A 26852-nucleotide genomic window follows, 5' to 3' on the forward strand; every position below is an offset into this window, starting at 1 on the left:
AAAATAGTTACAAAGTATTTGAATATTAATATAATAAATAATATTGATTCAATATTAGTTAAATAGACATAAACATTAATAATTCTTCAATATCTTCTCTCAATTACACTACCCTCCCAAATTATAACAATAAATTATATATTAATCATAAAATAAAAAAATTTAATGTATTTTGAAACCAAAATTATTCCTCTTTATGGTTATAGAAACCCAGAAAATAAAATTGGAGTATAAAATAGAATTGGAAAAGATCGAACATTTTCAGAGCAATTTAATGCAATGTACGCGTATACACATACACACACATAGCACGCGGATGCGCGATAGCGAGACCGACCGACACGACGACGACACGAAGTCGCAAACTGTCGAACAATGCGCCACGTTCCCGAAGCATCGAACAAAATGCATTTCCACGGTCGGGCGTCGTCGCGGCGCGCAACCCGATTCATTGACCCGCCGAGGAGACACCCGTCGACGGGAAACAAAGAGCCGACGAGACAAAAGCTCTCGCGACGAAGTGCTTACATTCTTACATGCGATCGGTGGCACACTCGACGCCGACATTCGCGGAAAATAAAGGCCTAAAAGGACTGGTATAAAAAAAAAAAAAGAGTCGAGACGAATGAATTTATTACAGAAATATGCATGCATTCACGATTTCCAGATCAATATTTGCTTACCTCGTCGAATGAAACGATAATCCTTGTAAAATTTCAAATCAAATTCTAATCTAGTGATGAAGATCTAGTGAAGAAGTCAAAAAATATTATCAAAGCGTTGAAGAAAAGCAACATATTTCGAAATTAGCAACTTTTCAATAAAACATTTTTTAAATCGTGAGCATCTTAATTAGGATAATAAATATGTGTAACTTCACTTTCTTTCCATGTTATCATTTCAAAATTATATGTATTCCTTAAAACTATATGTCATATGAGTTTTTAAAATTTGAATATTGCAATCCTAATGCCAATTTTTTTATTTGTATCACTTTTCTATCAGTGCGACTTGTCATAACTTTTAAATTTTAATATACACTTCATTGATGACACTAAATTCCGTATCGCGACTTCGAATTAAGGAAGTTTTTGTTTCTAAAATTTAATCCGCGAGAAATATTTTATTTTCCACAGTTCGTAAGATGGAAGCTTAATATTATATTTTCCATTCTCCCCTCCTCCCCCATCGCAACATTTCGCAAATTAATGGATTTTAAGAAAAAAATTGAAAAAAACAGCATTTTATAGATTATATATCATGCAATAAATTCGATTCGTAAAGTCAAAGAGTCAAAGAATACAAAAGAACTATTTCGAACTAATCAAGATTCAGTATCGTACGTGCAATGCAGTTCGAACGCACAAATCCCATGAAAAATACGTGCTATTTTAAACGGCCGGAACATCTCTTCGTTACTTGAAAATTATTCGATCCGATGTCGATTCTGAGGTTTATACGAAAGGTGAGGTACATTTATACTGGAATAGATCAATTTCGTGAGATACATTCGTCTCAATGAACGACCGTTACCTTGATAATGTTCATAAGTCGCGAAATATAGAAAAGTCAAGCACTCGCGATCCAATTATCGTCGAGTTTTTCATAGAGAACAACGCGTCTTTCAGATATATTGTATCACTAGCAACTTGTCGCTTTCGCGTCTCGAAGGATAATACGTTGTCACGTGTCTCACCTGCCCGCCCCACCACCACAGTCTCGCCGCGCGAAAACATCAAGATAACTACGTAAACAATAGGTCGTACGCGCCGCGTCTATCAGACAACACAGCTGCTACACAGTAAAAAAAACATTTTGTATTTGCATTAAAAACCGTCCACTCACATTTTTGTGCAAATTTTCTCTGTTAAATTTTTAACATATCCGAATATTAATTTTACACACTTTAATTATATTATTTACATATTGTGTAAATTAATATTCAATATTTTTAGTGACAAATTTATGAATAAAGAAACATATAATATGTAAAAATTTAATGTATTTTAAAACAAATTCTAAGATACATGAATAAAATATGCTCTAATTTATTTAACATATCGTAAATATTAATTTTACTGAAAAACTATGGTTTGCTTACGAACTGTGTTAGTGTTACATTTATGTGTTAATTTTTGTCATAAAATTTATGTTATTTTCTAATGTATTCGTTTTGTATTAAATTAATAGAGAAATTTGAGTGGACCGTTTGAAAAATGTTAAATTTAATGTAAATGTTCCAACTGTGTACAAAATATTTCATGTATAGTAATTCATTCGCATTCAGGAAAAAGCAGTTCTGTAACTATTGTAAAATTCTTTAATATAATTAGTTTATACACTCAGAACCACAACGAGGAACTAATTATAAGAGCAAAAACTAATAATCTTATATTAACCTTTAAGTAGTGCTCGGAACACTCAAGAAATTTTTTATTTTTACATTATTAAATTCATAATATCAAATTACATTCAATTTCAGTTATTTTTAATCATTTCTATAAGTTGCTTGCTCCTACTCAATAAATTTAAGAATAAAGTTAAACAATTTAAGAACCTCAATATGTATTAAACTTGACTCAAATTTAGTTAATTATTTACTAAGTGCGTACGTTAATATGGACATTGTTTACTTTGAAATTAACTGCAAAAACGGATTAATTCACATTTTGATACACATAAAGTTAAAAATAACAAAATGTTATTTAACTCAAAGGATTGAGGTGCCTGTGTTGTTCCTTTGATATTTATAATGTATAATTATACTTTTTAGCAATAACATTTAATATAATTAAATTTATATTATTTATAAGATAGAGGAATATAAAAATAATTTAAACTTTAAAGACAAAAGTACACGACAAAATGTCGAGCGACTGTTGCGTCATAGAAAGTCCACAGCAATGTATGTAATCGCACACATGTGTACAATACAATTTTCATTATTTTTCATAAACGACACAGTCGACTGACATTTTGTCTATCATGCGTCCTTGACTTTGAAACTTCTGGACAATATTTTTTCCTTTTCAAGATCCTTTTCCTTTTCATATTTAAGATAACTATGGAGTGCAGTGGCTCCCATACATCTACTTACTTAAAGGTTAAAGAATCTTACACAATTGCAAAATTGTACTTTCCATTGAACGCAGCTAATAATAAACACGTACGAATATTCGGTATTCCACAAAAATTTATTATAATCTTTCAAGAATGTATCGCGAGCACATAAGCTTCTTCGTTAAGATTCACGGATTATTAATTACGCTTCACGGGATAGATTTGGAAGTCTGATGGAAATGATACCTGTATCTTGAATCGATAAACGTAGTGCAATTTGATATCACACGCGATATTATGTTCGTATCAGCTGTCTCTCCTTTCTTTTTTACAGCATTGTGACGATTCAATTTTGATTATGTTGTTACACAGATAAAAACAATAAATATATTTCTTCAATTCTTCTCCACCTTCCAACAGTGATTCGGTCTCGGACTTCTTACCATGCAATTTACCACCGCGGTCAATTTAATGCTCGGCTGATTACGACGTAAAGAAAAGATTCCGATCCGGTCACATAATAAACATTATGTTACGAATTGTAAGAAAACGTGGTAGTATGATAATGTCAATAATGTCGCATTCAAGTGAGTATATTGTTCTAGATGGAAATTGCCATGTAATTTTGCCAAATGCGAGGGTATCGTATTAGTGCGGCTCGCGAAGTAGCAACGACAATATCTGCGAAACGGAAACAAGTATTTCATGCTCTGTATGCACATCCTTCTGTCAGTCCCGACATAAAATGTCAAATTATTCGAAAACCGCAAAATAAGCCACGAACATTGATAATAATGACAGCGCACGATATTCCCATTCAGTTTGATTAGTAATCAAAAGCAGAGATTATCAGTATCATCACCGATGCTCAAATAATAATTCATTTCTATCAATGTAAATTAATTTTAATCTAAATTTAATTTATTCAAAAAAAGAATATTTAAAGTTAAATATTATGAAATCCTATATAATTTTTCAATTATTGTTAATTTAATTTATTTTTTATCTTTTTCTAGTTTTAGAAATTAGAAAAAGAGGGTAAAGAGTAAATTAAATCGAAATTAAAGTTAATATTTACATTAGTAAAAATGGACATAAATTGCTTAGCAGAATAAACCTTTCAATGCCAACTTTTTTTCGAAAAATGATTTTTCAACTTGTTTATCTAATCGCTTATAACTTTTTTACTAATAAAATATTTGTTTGTCCTTAATGTCTAGCATTTCGATTAAAAAAATTGTTGCAATATGTTCATTTTTATAAAAGTTATATAATAATCCAAGAAGTTTTTTTTAGTATTCCATACACAGTGCATTGCATCCATAACAAAACGGTATAATGTAGCATTGATCGCTCTTCTGGCACTTACGTAATTCTAATTAGACATTTGAATTCTAACTAGACAATTACTTACAAAATTTATAAACAATCGCAACGTATCGAGAGCACTTGCACATGTATTCGCTTTCGACTACGCTAAAAATATTAAATTGCAGAACTGTAGCCGACATTGTAACACATAATTATTCGGCACCTACTATGCACCTGTACACACGCACTCACATACGCACGCGCACGCAAATATACACACGTACACATTCCCTATGTAAGCCCTCTCGCTATTATTACGTACAAAACCGATACTCAATTATCGACAGGCGATAGTCGCGCGCGGAGTATCGCGCAGAAAGTGAGTAATCGCCAACTCCCCGGAGTGCAATTTAATTTCGACTACAGATCCATTGGTCCGTGAAACTTGTTACTCCGATGGAAACGCGACGCGCGACGCCGTCGTGCCGATAAAAGTCGACAGTTTCGCAGGAAACGAATGGAAAGGAGAGGGGAAACTCGAAGCGAATATTGGTGTGTTGCTAGCAAGCACTACGAGAAGTGCACTCAGATCACAGAGATTATTTTCTGTTTAAAGAAAAATCAATCTCTCTCTCTCTCTCTCTCTCTCTTAATTCAAGACTATTAAAGTATTGAATCGGAAAGAAGCGCGCTAAAAATATTTATTATAAATTTTATATTAATTGAAGTATAATATGTGCATCTTTTTTCTTTCACAAAAAATACCCTTTTATTTTCTATTGTAAGTATACGATGATTATAAATATAATTGTTAAGTATATATTCGAATCCATTTTATTTCTACTATATATATTCCATTAAAAAATATAAAATGCATTTGGGTAAATCAGGAAAGCGATTAATATTCGAATTTGATAGGATCCACTTCTTTAGAATTAAACACTCTTGTTATTTTCGCTGAAGCGCATGCAGTTGCATTATTGATGCCTAAGAACGAGCCTGACGGAAGAGATTCGCATGCCAATCCAAAGAAGGAAAGAGAAAAGAGAGAGGAAAGAAATTCTCGAGGATTGAGTCATATCTTCCGTCTTTCTCGCGCGCGCTGGTATGTTGTACGAATGATTTACACGGCCCAATAATTTATTTCCGCGCGACGCACGAAGGACGACATCGAGTTATGCAAATTGCACGAATGAGGAATTTATCGGCGGTACGATATCGGGCGAATAAACGTCGAATTCACGAATGAATAATGGACGTGACAAAAAAGTAAAGCGATGAGAGAAAACGCTTCCGGATTAGTGGAAATGTAAACGCGACGGAGACCTCCATATCTTATAAATCTTACGATTTGTCATCAATTCTGTATGAAGCTTTTTCTTGCGTGCGCGATTTTTTATTTTTTGGTTAACTTGTGATTAGATTTAATCTGTTAATATAATATAAAAATTATATTTTTCTAGTTATGGTTAATCACTAAACTGATGGTTTTATAGCAAATAATTTTAAAAGTTACTCATTATGTTAGTTTATTTATTAATCATGGCTAGAAAAATACAATGTTTACGTTGTCATCAAGTTAAATCCTCGGTTAAATCTAACCGAGTTAATCAGAAAATAAAAACTATCTTAAAGTTACTACTGCATAAGCATCAGATTACCATTGGCAATTAATCATAGTTAGAAAAACACTTTTTATATTATCATCAAGTTAAGTGAGATAAAGTCTTAATTACAATTAAGTTAACCACTTAAACAGTAGTTAACTTGTAATTAAAATTGTCAGATTACCATTAGCGATTAATCAAAAGGCATGTTTTTTATTCCTGCACTAGAACTTTCTTTTTCGCTTTCACCAAATATATCAAACATATATCTATTACACTTTAAGTTCTAAAAATGTACACTATTCAGCTATCAGAAAACACATTTATAATTAGAAAAATACATTTTTTAAATTATCATCAAGTTAAGTGAAATTAAGTTTTAATTACAAGTTAACCGAAAATAAAAAACTGGACCTAATTCTGACATTTGTATATGTTGAATGTAATGAAATTATTTTAAAAATCGTAATTTATGTTTATTTCCCTTAATTTCTCTTAATCGTTAAACATTTAGAACGTCTTCGTGATCCACTGACAAGATGGAAGTACTTCGTAAAGACTTTAAAGCCAGCCGACAGTATGACAATTACGCCGGACACACGAGAGGAAGCGAGCAACAAAGCCTGCGGGAAAAATGAGAAAGGAACTCGACTGTGATGAGAAATTTGCAAGTCGCACCCGCTCGTTACGCTAAAGAGCGATCATAATGCATTTTTTACCGGTCCGATAAGTTACGCGATATCTGTTCTTCCTAATGCATTAAAAAAATTATCATCCAACAACTCCTAATTTTCATATCGAAACTCTCGCACGTGGTTTCCTTGTACATAAAAAATAATTGATCTTTTCCGAGAATGCGTTTGGAAACTCGCTATAAAAGATTTCAGCTTCAAATAAGATTTTATTAAATTACACAGTAAAAACATTTTGTACATGTTAAAACCGATCTACTTCAATTTTCTGATGTTTAATACATCCGAGTGCTAATTTAACTTCTGATTATATTATTTGAATATCTTGTATTATATCTAATTTATATATTTATTTATATATATATTTCTTACTGCCAAATTAACATAACTTATGAATAAATATAACATGTATTTTTAAATAATTTTAAATTCTCAAATAAATGAATAAAATACATGTTAATGTAGCATATCATAAATATTAATTCTACTGAAAAAATATGCTTCTACAATTTTTTTCTACAATTTAACACAAGTTTTTCAACTGTGTAGATTTGTCTTCAAGTTAAAAAAAAAAAATATTTACAAATAATATATTTCGTCGCTCCTTTTAATACTGAAATGAAATTCGCCACGAGTCTTTAATTTTCCAGATGAAATTATTGTAGTTGACCGCTCCGGACAAGTTAATTTCGTTCGCTCAACCTTACTGCCGATCTTAAATTTTCCAGCCAGCTCGACAAGAGGATAACTACACGGGTGGAAATTACAAGTGACGATGCGGGACACGGCTAAATGATTTCCTCATGATTGTTGAAAACTACAACGGCAGCTGGCGCGAGGGATGACAGAACAACCCGGGGTAATTTGGCAATTCATCCGCGACGACAAAAACTTCTCGCAATCCGACACTCGGAGTAACTTCCAGCGTACCTTACGTACTGCAGAGGTAATGCCGGTAATTATGCCAGGCACGCGAGAAAGAGCGAGAACCCGTTACTGCGCGACCAGCCGATGGCACTGCACTTGCAATATGGAATTGCACTTGCCGTCTTCTAAGCCTCTCTCTCTCTCTCTCTCTCTCTCTCTCTCTCTCTCTCTCTCTCTCTCTCTCTCTCTCTCTCTCTCTCTCTCTCTCTCTCTCGCGCTACGTTTTCGCGAGGAACCCTCCAATGGCTGGCTGTCTAAACCAGCCATAGCAATCTCTATGCTTTTATTCGATGCGCACGGAAGCGAAACTTGCGTTCCGCAATTTTTTACGGTACTAGAGAGTGCAATTCCATCCCGTATCTATACAGTAATCATGCAGTAAAGCTGTAATTATTTCGTACTGTTTTTTATACTTTGATTTCAAAATAGAAGAAAACTCATGCGATTTATATAAAATGTATATATCGGAAACTTTTTTAAGATCGATTATAAATTCCAGAATTTGGAAAATCATGAGTTTCGTTCATATGCTTGTTTTTGTATTATAAAGATATAAAACGTCTACGTATATCTATACAGGAAAAAAGTTATACGTTCGCCCATATTTTTATGGTAATAATATCTTCAGAATATCAATAAAATTTTGTACTTTGTATTTACAGGAAGACTTCAAAAGTAGACTTAACTCGTAATTATATCTAAACCAGTCCCCCAGCTTTGAACGCGCAGCACCGACATAAGTCTTAAATTAACTGAATCGACGTCGAGTTGACCTCATTAACTATCCGCCCGACCTAAATCCTCGGTGTGCGTGTTTAAGCGACTCCGATTAAGGATATGGCACGTCATTATTTTACACGACTCATTCCCGCGAGTCTCTCTCTCGTGAATATAATTTATCGTACGGGTGTCATTGATCGGCGTACGCAACGTACATATTCCACGATTGACGGCTTCCACATTCCCGATAACTAGCTCGAGCGCCGACAGTTAAGCCCTCATCGATCCGACGCTTAGGTCGCGTTACGATGACAGTTGGGGGGAAAATACTCAGCCGTAGGTACGTTACAATCGTGGGTGTCGTAAAGTCCTTTAAAAAATGCATCCGAACTCTCGTTTCATATGAACAACTCTATCACGCGAAAGCGCGATTATTAATTCAATGTCGCTGGATAGAGAAGTGTTACGCCCATCTGGGTCACGGCTTTCCGCACCGAATGCGATAAATCGTTGCAGGTCCACCAAGATTTCGCCATTACGTCATAGCCTCGTGGAAGATAAACAACTATCAACTAATAATTGATACCCAAACGCTTTCAAGAGCCTCGAAAATTGGAAAATAACCAAAAACGAAAGTCGATTTTCATACACGATATAAGATTCAACAAATTGACAAGATTTAATTCTCTCAGTTCATTGAATTATTATAGAACCGACTGATTCACAAATCGATTCAATAAAATTGAATACTTCAATCGTAATACGAATATATTCTCATCCAGGTTAAATTCGTTTTTCTATAACAATCGGGACTTCCTAAACCTACATAGTTACAATTTCATTAAGCTTAAAATTTCCAAAAATCACAGATTTACAATTCTTAGTCAATAATATACGCTTTCATGTGTCTGATATAAAAAAATATAAATCTCCCTAATGTGTCCAATCATTTTTATTCTCTTTACAATCTGTCTTTTCTGTCCAGTCCATTTTTTACTATTTTAAATTTTTAAAAAATGTAGAAGAATTCAGAGTTTCTTTTCAACATCTCTATTACGTTAAGTATTCTCGATTATTTAAAAAAAGGAAAAGGAATCGGATTCTTCGTTTATTTCAAAGAAATTTGAGAGTGAATTTTCGCTCATACCAAAAAGACTCAGATTATAGACGAAAGGTGAAAAATGTTAGAAATAAAAGCGATACAGGTAGCTTCAGATATCCGTGACAAAAGCATTCTGAAGTAAACGGAAGGTGATCATGAAAGAATGTGATATTCAGAGCTAGCCAACCAGAGCGATCGTCGTCGTCGTCGTCGTCGTCGTCGTCGTCGTCGTCGTCGTCGTCGTCGTCGTCGTCGTCGTTGTCGTCGGAGTAGGCAAGCGCAATTAGCAGTCGCATTTACGATGCCTACTGGCGCAACTCTCGTATTTTCCCACGGGTAGAGCCGTGAGAATAATTCATGGGCTTCTGCTCTTGCACCGAACGCCGGCGCGGCTGCCACGACGGGAGGGACGAGGAAGAAACAAGGAGGAAGGGAGAGATTTCAGAGGTAGAACTGTACCAGCTACTCGGTAGCCAGCATCGTCATAAATTCGTGTTGAAAGTGGAAAAGCCCTGAGGGGGGAGGGAGGGGGGCGGTGCGCTTCTCTGTACGAGCCTGGCTCGTTAAATAAATGGGGATGGACAGTGGCGGCTCCTCTTTTTAGCGGTCACTCCCTCTTTGAAAGAATTAATAATATTGCGTTTTCGACCAGTACCTTGCCTTCGCTCTTTTGCGTCGTATTTGCTTCTCATTTTTCTAACTCGAATCACGAATTCTTAAAAATGTGTTACATGCGTATTTTTTTAACAAAATAAAAACAAAATAAAAAATTATGAAAATATTGCAGATGTTTCTGCATTATAATTGAAAATAGCATCAAAAAATTTAGCCTGATTTAGAACCTGGATTAAATTTGGTTTAATAAGGAATATATATATATATTTTTTTTTAAATAATTAATAAATAAATAAAATGAGAAATTTTTCATTTAAACTTTTAAACTATAAAATTGTGTCATTAAATATAAATATTGACTTTACTGAACTATTTCATATATATAACATTAATTTTATACAGAAAATATAAATTTCCAATTCTATACAGAATTATACACCTGCGTACTTAATATACGAAAATATCTCATAGAAGATTTAAATAACCTTCGTTAACATTAATTAAAATTAATTAAAATTAAAACAAGTTCTAAATTAAGCGAAATTGATTAAACTCGTTGGAACCATATTTTTATTTTCTCTTAAATGACTTCAACTGATTTGAACTCGATTGACATTTCATGAAGGAAAGCCCAACCGATAACACGCAAACACCCACGTGGAACGCCCTACAGACAAAAGTATCAATCACGAGCGAACAAAGTGTCAGGACGACGTCAATCTGAACGCGGGAAGGGAGGGAATTGACACTGTCACAACGTTACTGCTGGGGTTCGATGTTATCGGATCCCATAATCGCCATTAAACCATATCCATAAATTAGCATACGATCTCGTCGACCCCTAACTCGTTTTCGCTGATCCTCTCTCGGTAGTGGCGGTGGTAGTGGCGGACTACTAAAACCCCGTTATATACTCGAATGTCGAATCCAGAGGACAACGGGCGGCGCGGCGGGAATTATCTCTGCCGTGCCGAGAATTCGTCGACGATCAAAGGATTAGAATTCTGCGGGATGTGAATATTTTCCCAACCTGATGTCAACGTCGCCGTGATACATCACCCGGGGAAAAGCAACGCGACGCGGCAGCGTGAATCATCGCGTCGTCGGACACGTCGAGAGAGCGTGTCAGAGGACGACCCTCCGCTCGTTCCGTTTCCGCACTCGTAGAAATTTCGCATAGACCATGGCCCCGGCATGGCGCCGCGACGCGCCGCGACGCGCCGCGTCGCGCCGCGCACGTGCACCGCGCCGCGCGCGAATGGCGCCATAAATTCACGTGTCGTTCTGAAACGTTTACCCTTCCGCCGCTGAATCGCATTTACGACCGTAATTACTTATCCCGGATAATTTAGTCGCCAGCTGTATTCATTGATAACACACGTACATATACAGGGTGTCTGATAATTGTTCTGATCTCGACGACGCGGAATTCGTGGACATGTAGAACAGACTAAACTGAGACGGAAAGTCCTCTACCATTTTAGAGATATTAATTGCTAAAAATTGCTGAAAATTGATCTTCAATAATTTTTCACTCAAATACTATCAACTTTACAGAAAAACTGCGAGAAATGAAAATTGTTTATTTCCTTCTCGTAGAACTCGACGAATTTTTTTCAGAATTTTTTATCAACTTTTTAGTACTGCATTTTCTCATTTTTATCAACATGAGAAAATACGGTATTAAAAAATTCTAAAAAAATTCTAAAAATTCTATTCTTAGAGCTCTATGAGAAGAAAATAAATTCTACATATCCACGAACTCCGTCAGAACAATTATCGGACCTATATACGTCCCTATAATTTGTTCTATAATCTGCCGCTCTCTGTAATTTTCAACTTACTAATATTGTTGCTACTACTGAAAAAAGAAAAATAATACTAATACTATAATAATAATATTATATATAATATAATACTATATATAATAATACTAAATTTTAAGAAATATTTGTTTAAATAGTTCTAAGTAATTAATTTATGCTAAACGCAAACATATATTTATTTGATACAAAAACTATTAATTTAACTATAATTCATTTATTATGTAAATATTTACTTAGTACTACTAAAAAAAATATGTATTAAGACTTAATTTTCTTTCAGTGCGTGTTCCGAGGGAATTAACACGACTGTTGCGCGGTTTCCGCGTTTTTAATTTAACGCTCCGTGGTTGAGTTTAACCGCGTCGAGAAGCAGCTTGAAATAAGACATCACTTTCTATCGGAAACAATAATCACTTTTGTGATTTACATTGCAAATCAAAGTGTGCAATAAGTGTCTTCATATATGTATGACTTCATTAAAAAAATAAATAACACATTATATTCTCTTTACATATACAAAACTAGATTTATACATTTAAACATGTGTGGTATAATATAGTATTACTTTTACAAGGAAAATTAAATTACACACATATATGAAAGCACTAATTACGTACTGGATTTACGGTGTAAGCGAGAAGCAAAAATGATAATTCAATTGTATGAAAATAGCGCCGTATTTATCTATTGTTAATTTTACGAACTACTCGCGCAAATTGATGCCAAATAGGGAAAGAGAGAGGATAGTCATTCGTCTTTCATTTTTATCTTCTCACTTCTACCTGCTTCGAAGAAGCAATCTAAGTTCGCGTGTCTCGCCGCCGATGCTATCGCGAACGAGCACGTACAAGACGCTTTCCACGATGGATCTGCCGGCAGAAGCGAGGAAGGTGCGCAGCATTCCCATTGTTGGAGTACGAGTTCGGTAGGAGAGAGAGAGAGAGAGAAAGAGGGGGGGGGGGGGGAGAGACTGATACTCCGCGTAAAGACGCGTTCTTTACCACCGTAATTCCGTTTCTCACCGCACGCAAACAGCCGTGGTTTGCTTTCTGTGCGACTGCAGTTTTTGCCGCTGGCGTTTAGGAAAGTATTTACGATCTCGCGTGAGGCGATTGTCATAATCGTATCGTTGGTGCGCGAATAACGGTACTCGTCTGTTTACTTGCTACGTAATAAAAAAACGTATTAAACAAAATATTATCTTTGTCCTTTCGTCTGTCGCTTACAACCGATTAAAATCAACAGACAGCAATGGGTTTGCGCGTTTTTGCGAGATTATTCGCGAGATTATTCGCTAAATGTCGGTAAAAATTGTTTATACATAATTCTTTGATGTACTTGCTTCGGCAGTACATATACTAAAATTGGAACATGATTCTTTGAGAATGAAGCCCACCACGCACAAAATGACATAAACTGCATGAACAGAAAATATTTTCTTGTGACAATAATTTTAAAATATACGAATTTTTACTTATTACGAATTTTAAAAACCTTATTATTATTTACTCAAACCAAGAATTTATTTTTTTTTTAAGAATATTATAAAATTGATCAAAGAAGTAATTTTATGTAATAAGTGAATCGAATTTATTTTAATTTAATAATATTAATTGAAGTATTTCAAACTCACTAAAGAATTCAGAATATATTTTTAATAAATTTGCTTGCAATGAACTTAGGATAGATTTGCGGATTCATAAACTTTTCAAATATTTGATACAATAATTGTTTATATATAGTATGTATTTTTCAATATGTAGCTTATATCAATTTGTGTGTGATAGACTTAAGATTATGGCGCACAAAAAACTTAGAAATAAATCGTAGGTAATAAGCAAATTGGCTAATCATATTAGAAATCGTAAAGCAATAATGTAAGCTATAGCAAATTCAAAATATTGACTTGCTTACTGCTTAAGTTTTTTTGTATGCTATAGTTTTAATTCTCTGTCGAATTAATCCTAGATCAATACATAAATTTTATAAGTAAACGAGGTTATTAAGCGCTAAGTTATACCTTCAGTAGTCACGAAAAGATCCAATCTATCATGTTAAAAACTAGGACAAGCGAGGACAAGGTTTTAAAAATTCAGTCCGTCATATATATATCAGATTAAACTCTTTGGTTAGTATTATAACAGAGAGCGTGATAAGTGATTTCATTTTTTAAGCAATTTTACATTATATATACATTTTATTGATAAGTGTTATGGGAGACATTAGACATTTCAAGGAATCTCATTGAATCGAATATATATTTATTCTTTCTTTCCTTTTAAGTTAATAATTAAGTTATTTGTATTTCTAAAGAGAGAGATAAAAGTGTGAAACGTATAAAAATTTTGTGTTACATTAATTAAGGATAGTCTATTTCTTTCGTATGTAAAATTTACGTATCGATAGTAATACTGTATCACTCAATATCGATAGTACATTCTATAGGTTTGAACTTTGACTATTCGCCTTTGAAGGTACAATTGATATTTTGATTGTGAATTTTGGGGAAATTTAAGTCTATAAAAAAATAAGTAAAACACAGTTGGTCTTCTTGGTAATAACAAAAATCTACGTTGTTAAAGCTTTTACAAGTTCAAAGCTTTAAGCAAGAATTTTTTCACATTTTCTATACAGTCCAATTTAATCTGCACTGAAGCTTAAAAACAATAAAAATATTGATAAAACTTGTTGATGGAAGTTGTAAAATTTCGTATAGCCGAAGGTTAATATTCCACGGAGATTGATAGGATAACATTGCGTGTTATAGTCATGTACAAAAGTAATATAATAAATATAATCATACTTATATATCGTCCATCTACTGTCAAGCAACTTTCGCATTACAAGACTGCCTGGGAATGTCCACATGGACTACGCTTTAATAAATTTTCTATTAACAAGCGTAAGGAGACAGTAAAGCAACTTCGATCGACATACAGATATAAAAGTTTTGTTGAACCATTGAAATGTTTAATCACATTGGTCGCTAGTCGGAAACTCCGAGTTACTCGACTAATATAATTAAACGAACAACAGACAGTACATTTAACCGTATCAACACTAATTAATAACGAGGCTCAAAGAAACTCCAGAGTAATCTCTGCAAACCGCGAGCAATGATAACGGTGCTTTCGTCGTAGTTTTCAGTCGAAAGAACTTCTGAAAGAACGGAGAAAGCGCCGAGAAAAAGTTCGCAAGTAAAAGCGGAAAGATCACCGGGGAAAATAAGATAAATGCATTCTCCTTTCTTAATTTCTGGATTAACGAACAACGCAGAGAAGGACTCGAAGCTTTTACTTGGAAATCGACAGAAGTCGAACGTGGGTTTTGCGAAAAAGGCGATCGCGATCTGCCCTCCCAGGAGATACTCGCTGAGAAATCTTGCCGCGTATTTTCTTGCTTAATCTCCGTAAAAAAGATAGAATTCCAGGTAAAAAGAGGGATAAATTCATAAGTATTATGAATTCGTCATTAAGAAAAATTCGCGAATGTATCGCTTCTCATCAGTTTCGATTAACGGGAAATCGAGACCGCTTATCTCGCAAAGGCGTGACATAATATCGTCGTTGAAGATCGGATGCGCCAGAGGTGAACGATACCAGAATGGTAAATCGATTCTATACAAGATAGCCTTGCGTATTGGCGAGAAGATTGACTTATTGATCGAGCATGAGCTTCCCGTCGAGCCGGGTAAGTGAACTCGACATTGGATACAGCCCGACGATCATACGTCTCGCAACATCTGATCTCGTGTTTGTCCGCGGAGGAGTGTTCAGGTGTTGTTCAATCAGTCTTCAGAGCGAGCCGCTGATGTTCCGCGTCTCACATTTTATCGAAAAATTAATTTATCTAACACTTCATGTTTCATGTGAGACAAAGGAACTTCATCGCGTGATAGTTTTAGTTTTTCAACTCTGCAATAATTATTTAAATAATAATTAAACTTTTATGGAGGACTTACCTTCAAAATGTTTTCTACATCTGGAGTGTCAATTGATGCTCGCGAGTTAGATCCCTGAAAAAGAAAGATTAAACAAAATTAGTTGCGATTGTCGTAATTTGTCTATCTTTATATACTGTGTTTTTATTAATCAGCGATGTCACAAATTGGATAACTTTTCCCTAATTATTGTACTAGGTAAAATTTTATGATTTTCCTCTTTCAATAATATTTTGAAATTTTTTCTATTTTCGTCCTAGAGATCAATCGTGTAACTTTTTCCCTAGGGTAAAAAGTGAAAAGTGTTATTTTTCATATACATATATATATACGTGTATATGTACATACATGCATAGATAAAAATTTTCACTTTTCACATATCCGTCCTAGGGAAAAAGTTACATGACTAACTCCTGATTCAAAACCGTTAAATATTTTATTGAGATCAATTTAACATACCATGTAAATTCTTATTAATGTTGCCACTTAATTGTTGATACTGCTTGCATTTTTAATTATTAGGTTCGTAGTATTCTAAAACTGCATTGGTATAATGTTAAAATTTTTCAAAGCAAAGAATTTTAATTTTCCAGAAAATTTTGCAAAATTCTTTTATTTTTTCCCTTTCCAAATTCATAAGTCGATTTAAAATCGATTGATTTTAGGACCATTTGATTTAATACTTACCTGATTTTCTATTGATTTTCGGAAGAAAATCAACATTTTATCGATGACGCAGCGTTGATAAAATGTCAATCAATCTTCTTCGAATATCAATAAAAAATGTAATCGATATCAAATCAAACAGTCCGAAAAATCAATCGATACCGATTTGATTTCGATACCAGATTTACAAACCAGAATTAATTTGCCTGACCATTTTCAATTTCCCTGATATAATTCCCTGATTTCCAATTTTGTAGCAACCCTGTTAATATATTAATGTATTAATTAAATTAATATATTTAATATTAATTTATTAATAAAATAACAAATCTATTTCTATTAGAATAAAAACATAAATGATGAAAAAAATTATATCATAAAGAGTAACGCTATTTTAATTTGGATAAGTATCCGAAGTTAAACAGACTTTATTTCCTCGACAGATCGATGTCTCTTTTCGTGCGCATAAAAATCAAATTTAAAGGGTCTCATACGCATTCGCGGGATTAATTTATACAAACGAACGTATCCTCCCTCGTGAAATTTCTTCGCGATTTATGACGAGTCTCCTCGAGCGATCATTAATCAACATCGCCAAGAAGAGAAGGCATTGAAAAGGCTGGAAGGAAGGGTGTGAGACGAACGGAGGACACATTCTGAAAGGTGGTATTACGGACAACGTCGAGTAGTCATTCCTGGAAAGAAAACGCGTGAACAATGGAAAATGCGTGAGGATGGCTCGAGCGCCGGATGATGGGAGGGAAAAGGGTGACAGGGATGCGAGGAAAGGGTTGAGAGTGTCTACTAACTTTTAGCCGGAGGACACCGCGTCGCGGAGAACGGAGCGAAAAACGGAGGCAGAACGAGACTGGATAATCACAGAAAAGGAACGAGCGAAAAATGAGAAAACCCGAGAGAGACAGAAAGCGAGAAAAAGGAGATAGAGATAGAGATATACTTGTACATATTTTATTATACTTGCGAGCAACGATAAATAGAGAAATGTTTAAATTACAGTAATATTTAAATTACGAATTTGAAAGAAATTAATAACCTTCAAACTTGTTTATGAGCAATTCATAATCGAGTAGGATTTAATTATTTCGATTTTATTTTTGTGCTGTACCGACAGTACAGTTAATTAAATTATTTCCGACAAAAACACGCAAACACGAATTACTTTTTGAACAGAAATATCAGATATTTATGAAGGAATAATAAAAGATGTGGGTGAATCGGAATAAAAAAATGGAGAGAAAGTAACGCAAGAAAGACTCAAGGTACATTATTTCATTAACAACGTACGACGATACTTAGGTTGCGAATTTATTTCCTGGTTGACAACCACCGCATCCCTCTTTTTTCCATTTACCTTTCTTTATATATAATTCCAAACTAATTTCGCGGATGAGGACGAATGGCCGACGACTCGAACGATCCGACGGCACCCATTGTCAAAGAAAGAAGAAAAAGAATGCCGGAACTATGGAAGGAGCGGCGAAGGGACGGACGGGAATCAATTTTCCAGAAGAACGCGAAGGAGGGAGGAGAAACGGGATGCTCCTCACACTCCGGATCGGTCCTAATTGTATAAGTACACCCGAAGAAAGAGAGGCACTTCGAAGATGGGCAACGTATGATCGGCAAAAGGAGGAACGAAGGAAACACAGAAAAAGGAGACACGATCGATAGTCAATCTCAATGAAATTTGCACCTCGAGGAGCTAGACGTAATAGCACCCGCCGATTCGAAACTCTCCCCTCTCCCTCTTTATCCCTACTCCAACGATCTGGACCACCCCGCCCAGCTGGATTTCCATTGAAAAGCAATTCGTTCTCTGTCAACGAGAGCCTGTCGAGCCAACTGGTTTCGTTTGATACCCACCGGATGATCTCGGAATGGAAATTCAAAGTCGGCGTAAAGGAGAAAGAGGATGAGGATAATAATAACCTCTTTATTATGGCTGCTTGATGATTAATGCCATGGTTGCTTGATCTTTCTCCTGTGATTTGCGAAGGGAGGAAACGTCGTGATTTGTTCGTCTGAACGCGGAAACGAAGAGCGTTCCAGACGTCGAGGAGTGATTAATAATTGAAGGCATTGCTGTAGTAACCGAACAACAATTCGGTGTATCAATTTTTCCAAAAATATATTTTCATGTATTCGTAATTAATGTAATTATTATAATGATTATTTACTGTACCAATCGCGGACGCTCAATGAATTGCTAATGCACTTTACATATATTCGTTGGTTAATTAAAATTTAAAAATTATCTGATTTTACAGAGAATGATATCGAAAAATATCGAGAACAGTAATTTACCAATATTAAAATTGCATTATTACAATGGAGTCCGAAGAATAATTAGGAGTACATAGGGAGGATTATTGGCAAGCATAATGATTTCCAGCAACTTGTTAATTTCGACAGTGTCTCGTTTAGTAACACGCGACAATAGCGTCGAGCCGCCGCGGAAACTTCGCTCTTAATCTTCTTACGTGACAAATAATCGCAACTCTCGGCGAGACGTGCTATTAAAGTAGTTCGAGACTTTGTGAGTCTGGCATCGCCGCGACATCACCGGCGCACTCATCGAAAGACCGCTAATATCATGTGAATGTTAATGATACGTTAAACAAAAAATCAATGCATTAGATGGAACAGGAACACAGAACAGGATATTTTAATTCATGAGTTTTATTCCGATAAAATACACTGCTTAATTCGATATTAAGTTATACTCAATTATATTCCATTATGCTCAATTTGAATTATTTTTGATCATTTCTAGGTTATCATTTCTCATGGCACGATTACTCCTATTTAATATGTCGTTAATTTAGCAAAACAGTGGAATTAAATAATTTAATTATTGCTCCTTTAATATTTAAGAATGTGACTTATAGACTTTCATTGTGTATTGTAATTTTGCAATCGAAATGCGGAGAATATTACAACGATCGATTAGTTTCAAAAATTACATTTCGAAAGTTTTCAGAAATTCTTTATCACGTACATGACGTGAGACATTGATAGTAAAATAAAAAAATCAAAAATAACGATTTAAAACTGTCTACTATCTTGGTTTATGCTTCGGTCTTAATACTAAAATCCTAAAATTTAGCAATGGAATATAGATTTCAGTTAGGACCAATTAAGACTGGCAGCTCTATTGGCTGATTTTAGAATTTTAAAGTTAAAACCGAAGCATAAACCAAGCATACATAAGGCAGTATTCACAATGATTGTTCCTTTAGCACTGAACATATCAATTTATACAGAAATTTCTCTCTGGTCGATTATTTATTTCTCAATACCACTGGAACGCTTTCAAACTTTAGATTAATCTTCTTGCTTTTCGACGTGCATGCGAGACATTCCAGAAATTATGTACAAGCATTCTTCATTCACGTGTTCGCAGGTCAGTACTTCTACGATCATTTTTCATACTCGTCAGTTTAGAATTCACTCGTTCGCAGTAGAATTAACCAAGACAGCGAAAGAATCGATAAAGAAAAGTTTTTAATATTATCGCTTTATATAATCCAGATAATAATTGTAATATTCATGTAAAAATAAAAAATATATACATAAAATCATCCTTTTTATTTCCTTAATAAATCTTTATCTAATCTTTTTATCCCCTCTTTTTATAATTTCTGATGATTTCTTATTCATAAAAAATTCTCATAACATAATTCGGAACATTTTATCGTGTTTTCTCGTTTTATCGTGGCGCTGTTATATTAATACCTTTCGATCACTATCGTCGCTCTTTCGACCCCACGCTATCTATGTCGCAGGAAACACGCGACTTCCGGGACACCCCGCGTGCAAACAATCTCCATTCGAAGCGAAACGATCAACCCTCCGTTACCTCCGAAAAGCCATTATCGTCCACTCTCGAGGGAACGGATGGTCATTGCGCATGCAAACCATATCCAAAACGATTCAAGTCATCAGAGCGATCGACGCTCGCGAAGGACAGGGACACAAAAAAAGATCGATTACTCACGTTAACTTCAATCAGCTTCAGTCGGCAGGCGAATTGAGTGCGGCTTGAGATGCCGCCGCCGAGGTTACCGACAACACTTCCGCTGGAATTGCCGATCGGTATCGTGCCGTTACTTCCCCCGGTGGAGGATGGTTGAGGCAGCGGCGGGCCCTTAGCCGGAAGTAACCCGTGGCTGCGATGATCGTTGCCGCCGTGCTTAACCGATTGGCCAGGATAACCACCCCGACCACCGTAAGGCGGTTTACCGTCGGCAGGTTTGACGAAACCGCCCCGCTGGTGACTTGCACTCGACGAGGAAGACGCGGCGCTCGTGCCCCGAAGTCCACCAGGCTTCTTGAACTCCGGCCCCGAGGATGGGGAACAGCTTCTGCCGGAGCTGTCCGTGCCCGACTTGTGGGCGGAGGGCGTCGGCGAGGGCGCCGGACTCTGCGGGATGCCACTCTGTTCGATGCCGAACAGGCGCTTAGGCTTATCGAGTAGATGCTTCACCAGCGAATAGTTGCCCAGCTTAGACTGGATTTGTGGATCAGGATTCACCTGAAAAAAGAGAAAGGGTAGAAAAACATTAGTGACGTGAATGAGATCTGTTATTCTGTGTCACAACTCGACTTTAGCTTCAAATTTCAGATACTTCAAATATCTGAGAAAAAAATAAGTAATTTATGTATTAATGGTATTCGATAATTCCTGATATTAAACTCTTGAAATTGTAAGATTTAATAACGTTAAACAACAAATTTTTGCTTCTTAACAAGTAATAGATGTTTCTTGTAGAGCTTTTTACATTGAAAAAAGATATGCTTTTCAAAACAATTCCATCACCCTTTAATTAGAAACTTCAATTTAAATTTTTTTATGCAAATTTGTAATATATGTATATAATATATTATAAAAGAGATTTAAATATTTTTTAGAATATATGAAAATAAATATAAAGTCCTTTCATTATTTATGTACAATTTTAAATGAAATATTCAAATAATAAAATTTAGTACAAAATAGGTAATGTTAAATATTAGTGATACCAAAGCTCCTCAAAATTTAAATAGTGATTCTTATGTACAATTCTACTCCGTAAAATAAAAAAAAGTTATTAAATTGTTTAAAATTGTAGTTTTTTCAAAAATAAAATTCTTAATGTCTTAAAACTTGTGGAAACTGTTTTAATTTTTCTTTCTCAGCAGAAAAATACATAAAAATCACCATTTATAAGAGTTGAGAAACAGAAACCCTGTAAATTTGTGTAATTAGCTTATACATGTTACTTAAGAGAGATTAACGTGAGTATATAAAAGCTCGAAAAAGCATTTTCGCATAAGATTTGTTAAATGTCAACAGAAAATCTGCTGTTAATAAACGAAGAAAAAGCTGCGCGGCAAATATCTCGCTCGTATCTTAGCGATAAGATTCTTCGACGGGTTACGTTACCAATTAGCGCATTTTTAATTAGAAAACCACAGGGGAAATTCTCAATTAACTTAACGATCTCATATAAAGCTGCTAATTGCTGCTTAAGCTTTCACCGGGAGAAATTCATTTCATCGTCACCGGGAAATCGCGGTGACAAGTTACATCTCAGATGATATACGCCTAAATAGAACACGATGGTCGTGAGGGGTAATATAAGGGTGACGACATACATAACGAATCAATCATGTCACGGTGACGCTCTATAAGCAGCCTCAGCTCCCGTCATTTATCAAACAAAGATCGGTGATGAGAGCGATCGGAAAATGTAATCACTGAAACCGTCAGTGGCATTCGTATTTCATCCTTTATAACATGTATATATATATATATATTAGGTGTTGGAATTAATTCGTAGCGTTTTTAATGAAAGAATGTTATTTATTTCACATGAGCATTAAAAAATACATTAATGAAAGTACTTCCCATCACTTGTAAAGCGCTACGAATTAATTCCAACACCTAATATATATATATCAATATTGTATATCAATATTATATGTCTGTATAAAAATTGATAAAAATTATAAAAATTTAAGTAAAAAATTATTTGCAAAAAATATATAAACGCAGAATCAGAATGTACCAATATAAATTCACATAGAAATATATATATACATATTTAAATAGTAAGATCCGCTTCGATTAAAAATAGATATCTCTTGTTTTTTAATTAGATTTATTCTTATTTTCTTTACATATCAATATATATTGTTCTCAATATATATTGTTTATAACTTTTTACTGACTTTTTTGAAAACTTTCTTACTGTAGTATTTTGATTCATAAATTTTGGAACACTCTGTACATACATTTTCCAGTCGCGCACTGATTGCACGGGCAATTAGCAAAAATTAATGTGTCGAGAAACAGACGGCTGAGTTTACGACATACAGTGTTCGACTGGTAATTTAGCGTGTAGCGCGCACTAATATGAATCACGTTTGTTGTACGTGCGCAATAATACGACCGCTGTTCTTGCCATACCTCGCCTCGGCGAGCAACCACGCGTTTCGCCTTTGTCCGTTAAAGACAATGAGATCGAATCGCGGTTTAATAAGGAGGTCGGCGAACGGCGCAGGGTTAGTGCGCCAAGAGGGAGAAACTTAACGTGATTAATGAGCGCAGCTATAAATCACGTCCGCTTGTTAGCGCCGGAAGACTTTTTCGCGCCAATCGCACTTGTAATGAAGGCGCTCGGTACGATGCGCTTGAGCAGGAATTTCGGAAAGGAGCAACCCAGTGTGCATAATTCTTACACGTACTCACGTAAAAATAATGGTATCGACGATGACAGGAATGATTGTCGAGAGAACGACTGTAGTGCGATTTTATAATGAAGCGACTAGCGGGCCATCATCGTTAAATAAAATCGAATATAATTATAACAAAACAAACAATTATAACTGAAATAAATAAAAAAAGCGCGAACGTCTGATATAAGACGTTCTAAATATTCTTCTGTAGAAGTGAGTAATATTCTTAAATTTTCTTTTTTACAGTGAAACATATGTCCATTAACATTATTCCAAGTATTGCAGTATCATATTTTTTTTTATGACATTTCTCTAAATGAATCCACACTAATAGGATAATATATTAATATCTTAATTTCAAACGTCAATTGTGAAGGGTGGATAAATTTTTTTAAAAAGGTTCAAAACCTAGTTTATTTCTAATTATTTAATATTTTATTCAAACATTAATTACCGCGCTATATTTATATTTGCCGCTTTCCTTCTAATGTTTTTTTTTTCATTTATAATTTTTAAGTAATAAAAATTGCTACAGAAACATATCTCTCAAAGCATTGATCTTTTCTTCTGAATCATCCTACGATAGGGTTTCGTCCCAAAGGCACGACAGGACATTGACGTGCCTCATTAATTAAACCCCAAGGTACCACTTCCACGAAGTTTGCGGTAGCTTAAACGCAAGAGAGAAAAGGAGAGAGGCAGAGAGAGAGAGAGAAAAAAGTGAGTGAGTGAGTGAGAGAGAGATGAGAGAAAAAGACGTAGCGTAGGTAAGACCAGGTCAGGGACTTTTCATCCGCCCTGACCTCACTCAACCTCGTCTCCGCCTCCAGCCAGCCAGTCAACCACTCCCGCCAATCTCCGCCACCGTCGTAGTCGAGTGGTGCTCCACGTGTGCCATCCAGCAGCGTTACTCTCTCTGTGCGTACACTAAACAACATGTACGACTCGTAAAGTACGACTCGCGCACGCGGGGCGGTGTCCTGGTATCGGCCGAGAGCGTCGTAAAACGTCCGTAATTATAGCGCGCCATATAACGCCATATTGCGAAAGATGATACCAGCAGGCGATGAAAATGCTCGCAGCCCGTGTGCGCACAGGAGATCGATAAACCCTGCTCTGCTTGCCAACGAGACCACTAAGCTCCAAGCACGTGGAGTAAATGACTCTTACCGGGGATGAGATATTCTGGAGGAATCTTCTTTGAAATAGATTAACAGATTATAGAACCGATGGGAATTAATGGAAAATAGAAATTCGGAATTGCAACACAAAGGCAAGCTTCCATAGCAGATTATTGTCAAGGGAACATCATTTAAGTCTGGTTCCACCGATGTAAGATTATATTTAACTTATGATTTACTATTTTCTGAACTTTATTATTTTCTAATTCTTAGAAAAAGATAAAGAATAAATTGAACCAAGATTAAGATGTTATCCAAAAAAATTATTATATTTTATCCACGATTCGTTCAAATTTTATCTAAAATTTGAATTTTAAGTATCGGGTACACAGTATATGTACGTCGGCACAAGAACATGAACTCTTGCACTGTAGTTGCGTTTTTTGAGGGAATACAATTTATTATATTATTATAAAACTGTGTGGTTCATAAAAATTAAAAGTTAGTTATCGCCATGACATCTCCTTACTTAAGAACCAATCACAGAGGCTGGTCACGTGACCTATTGGTATCTCTTTTCTGTACATGAGGGTTTTCCATTGCGCATTCACTGCGCGTAGGCAACACTTTTATATAAGGAAAAGTGGAGAGTTAGCAGTCTAGTCTCTTCTATTGTAATAGAAGTCTGTGGTCGGGCCCGAGTTTTTGACGCACACGCATAAAACTAAAAATTAGAAAAGAATAAATTGATCCGAGATAAAAATTTTACTCAAGATTACAATTTTATTAATTCTCAGAATCATAAAAAAAAAATAAAAAGTAAATTAAACCGAGATTAAAATTTTATCCAAGAATCATTCAATGTAAAATTAATTTTAATGTTATTTGATTTTTTTATATTTGTAGAATCGAGCCTTAGCAATTTGAAAATAAGTATAAGCCTAGAAATTTTCTCGGAGCACTTCTAACACCGTGCGCTCATTTCTACAATCTCTCAGAACTGCCTTACATATAAATTTATCCATGAATCTTAAACAAAAAGATACAAAATTGGAAATAGTCAAGGAGAGAGATGGTTACTTCGCAATTGCGCGAGATAACTTCGGTTCTCTCTTCACGTACAAACAAGCAGGCTGGTGAGCGATCTCTCTCTCTCTCTCTCTCTCCCCCTCTCTCCCTCCCTCCCTCTCTCTCTCTCTCTCGGTTTACCTGCATCGCCGAGTGCCAAGCAAATATCGCCGTCATGGTACCTGCACGCGAAAACGCGGCTGTCACACGCGCGGTCATGCGATATTTATGAGTCTATGCGAACTCGCGATTCGACGCGAATATATGAAAGTGATTCTCGTGCGAGCGTCGCGGCTCCGATCAAGAGCGGATATCCGATCGAGCTTTGATCCATTTAACTAACACATCACGTCCCATCGAACTCACATTCGTTCTGTGCGACATATTCCAATGCGCGAAAATTATTCTTCGCTGGCCGCCGCTTCATTGTATAAAAAGTTTAATTTCTTTGTCTTTTTCTATCTCTTTACACATTTGTGTTTCAATCATAAACGTATATAAAAATACCTCTCTTGATTTAGAAAAGAAATTTTTTAAATGCTTGATTATTAAATGACTGAGAATGAATATATGAGAGAATGTTAGTTGAATTATTAATTACAAAAACACACGATAACAATAACTACAATTTAAACAAAGAAGATAATTTTTTTATAAAATTACATGTATATATATCGCTCTTTTTTACTTTGAAAGTGACAATTAAAAAAATTTTAAAAAGACTATTTCACGACTTAACGAAAAATATTGATAATTAAAATATTACTAAATAAAATAATATCAGCTAAAGAAATACTTTCTTTACATGATCAACTGTCAATTTTATCGTTTTTAAATCTCTTTTTAAAAAAAAACCACTTTTTGAGTTTTAATAATTTTTTTATGAAGCTAAATTAGTTCACTTTTAACGATTAATAGAGTAATATTTTCCCAACTCGTTCAGTAATAATTTGAGAATCACATATTTTAGTTGTGTCACTTTTGCAAGAGAGCAAATATGTAAAGTATGTAAATCAATTATGTTTACGATCTACCGATCATTACGAATCGCATGAATATCGTTTGAATGCGACTGAAACACAAAGCAATCGATTATGTATGCGAGCACCGCTAAAGATCCATTGCAGCACAATAGATTTCATTACGACCTGTGTGAGCGCAACTTCTCACTGAAAGAAGCTCAAAAAAAAACCTGGATACATTCGAGTCTAAGTTAAGCTTCTTACTCCTAAAAAAAAAATTCGACAAAGCTGCAGCTATTCGCTAGTCCCGCATAATCATGAAAGATATTACACAGAATTCTCACCAAACAAAAAATACTTGTAAAGCTCGGTGCAGTAAACTTTTATACGCAAATATTCCAAAATGCTTGATATCTCAAGTTTTTTTTTTTATTTAATTTAACCGACTTTTACTTCCATTTCATTTTGTATTCATTATATTCTACTTTTTCATT

General features: G+C 35.0%; 1 protein-coding gene across 5 annotated transcripts in view; it reads right to left on the reverse strand.

Moving 5' to 3' along the window:
- The window catches only part of lilli (AF4/FMR2 family member lilliputian), a 301708-nt gene that overhangs the window by 91842 nt on the left and 183014 nt on the right, over positions 1–26852 (reverse strand). For all 5 annotated transcript variants that reach the window (XM_087402821.1, XM_087402806.1, XM_087402815.1 and 2 more), the window contains 2 exons: positions 20485–21021; positions 15822–15875 (listed from right to left, as the gene is read on the reverse strand). In XM_087402821.1, the coding sequence (XP_087258947.1) occupies positions 15822–15875; positions 20485–21021 (591 nt within the window). The remainder of the gene's footprint in view (positions 1–15821; positions 15876–20484; positions 21022–26852) is intronic.

The sequence above is a fragment of the Acromyrmex echinatior genome, chromosome 1, assembly GCF_024713525.1.
Source record: "Acromyrmex echinatior isolate Ae372 chromosome 1, ASM2471352v2, whole genome shotgun sequence".
Lineage (NCBI taxonomy): Eukaryota > Metazoa > Arthropoda > Insecta > Hymenoptera > Formicidae > Acromyrmex > Acromyrmex echinatior.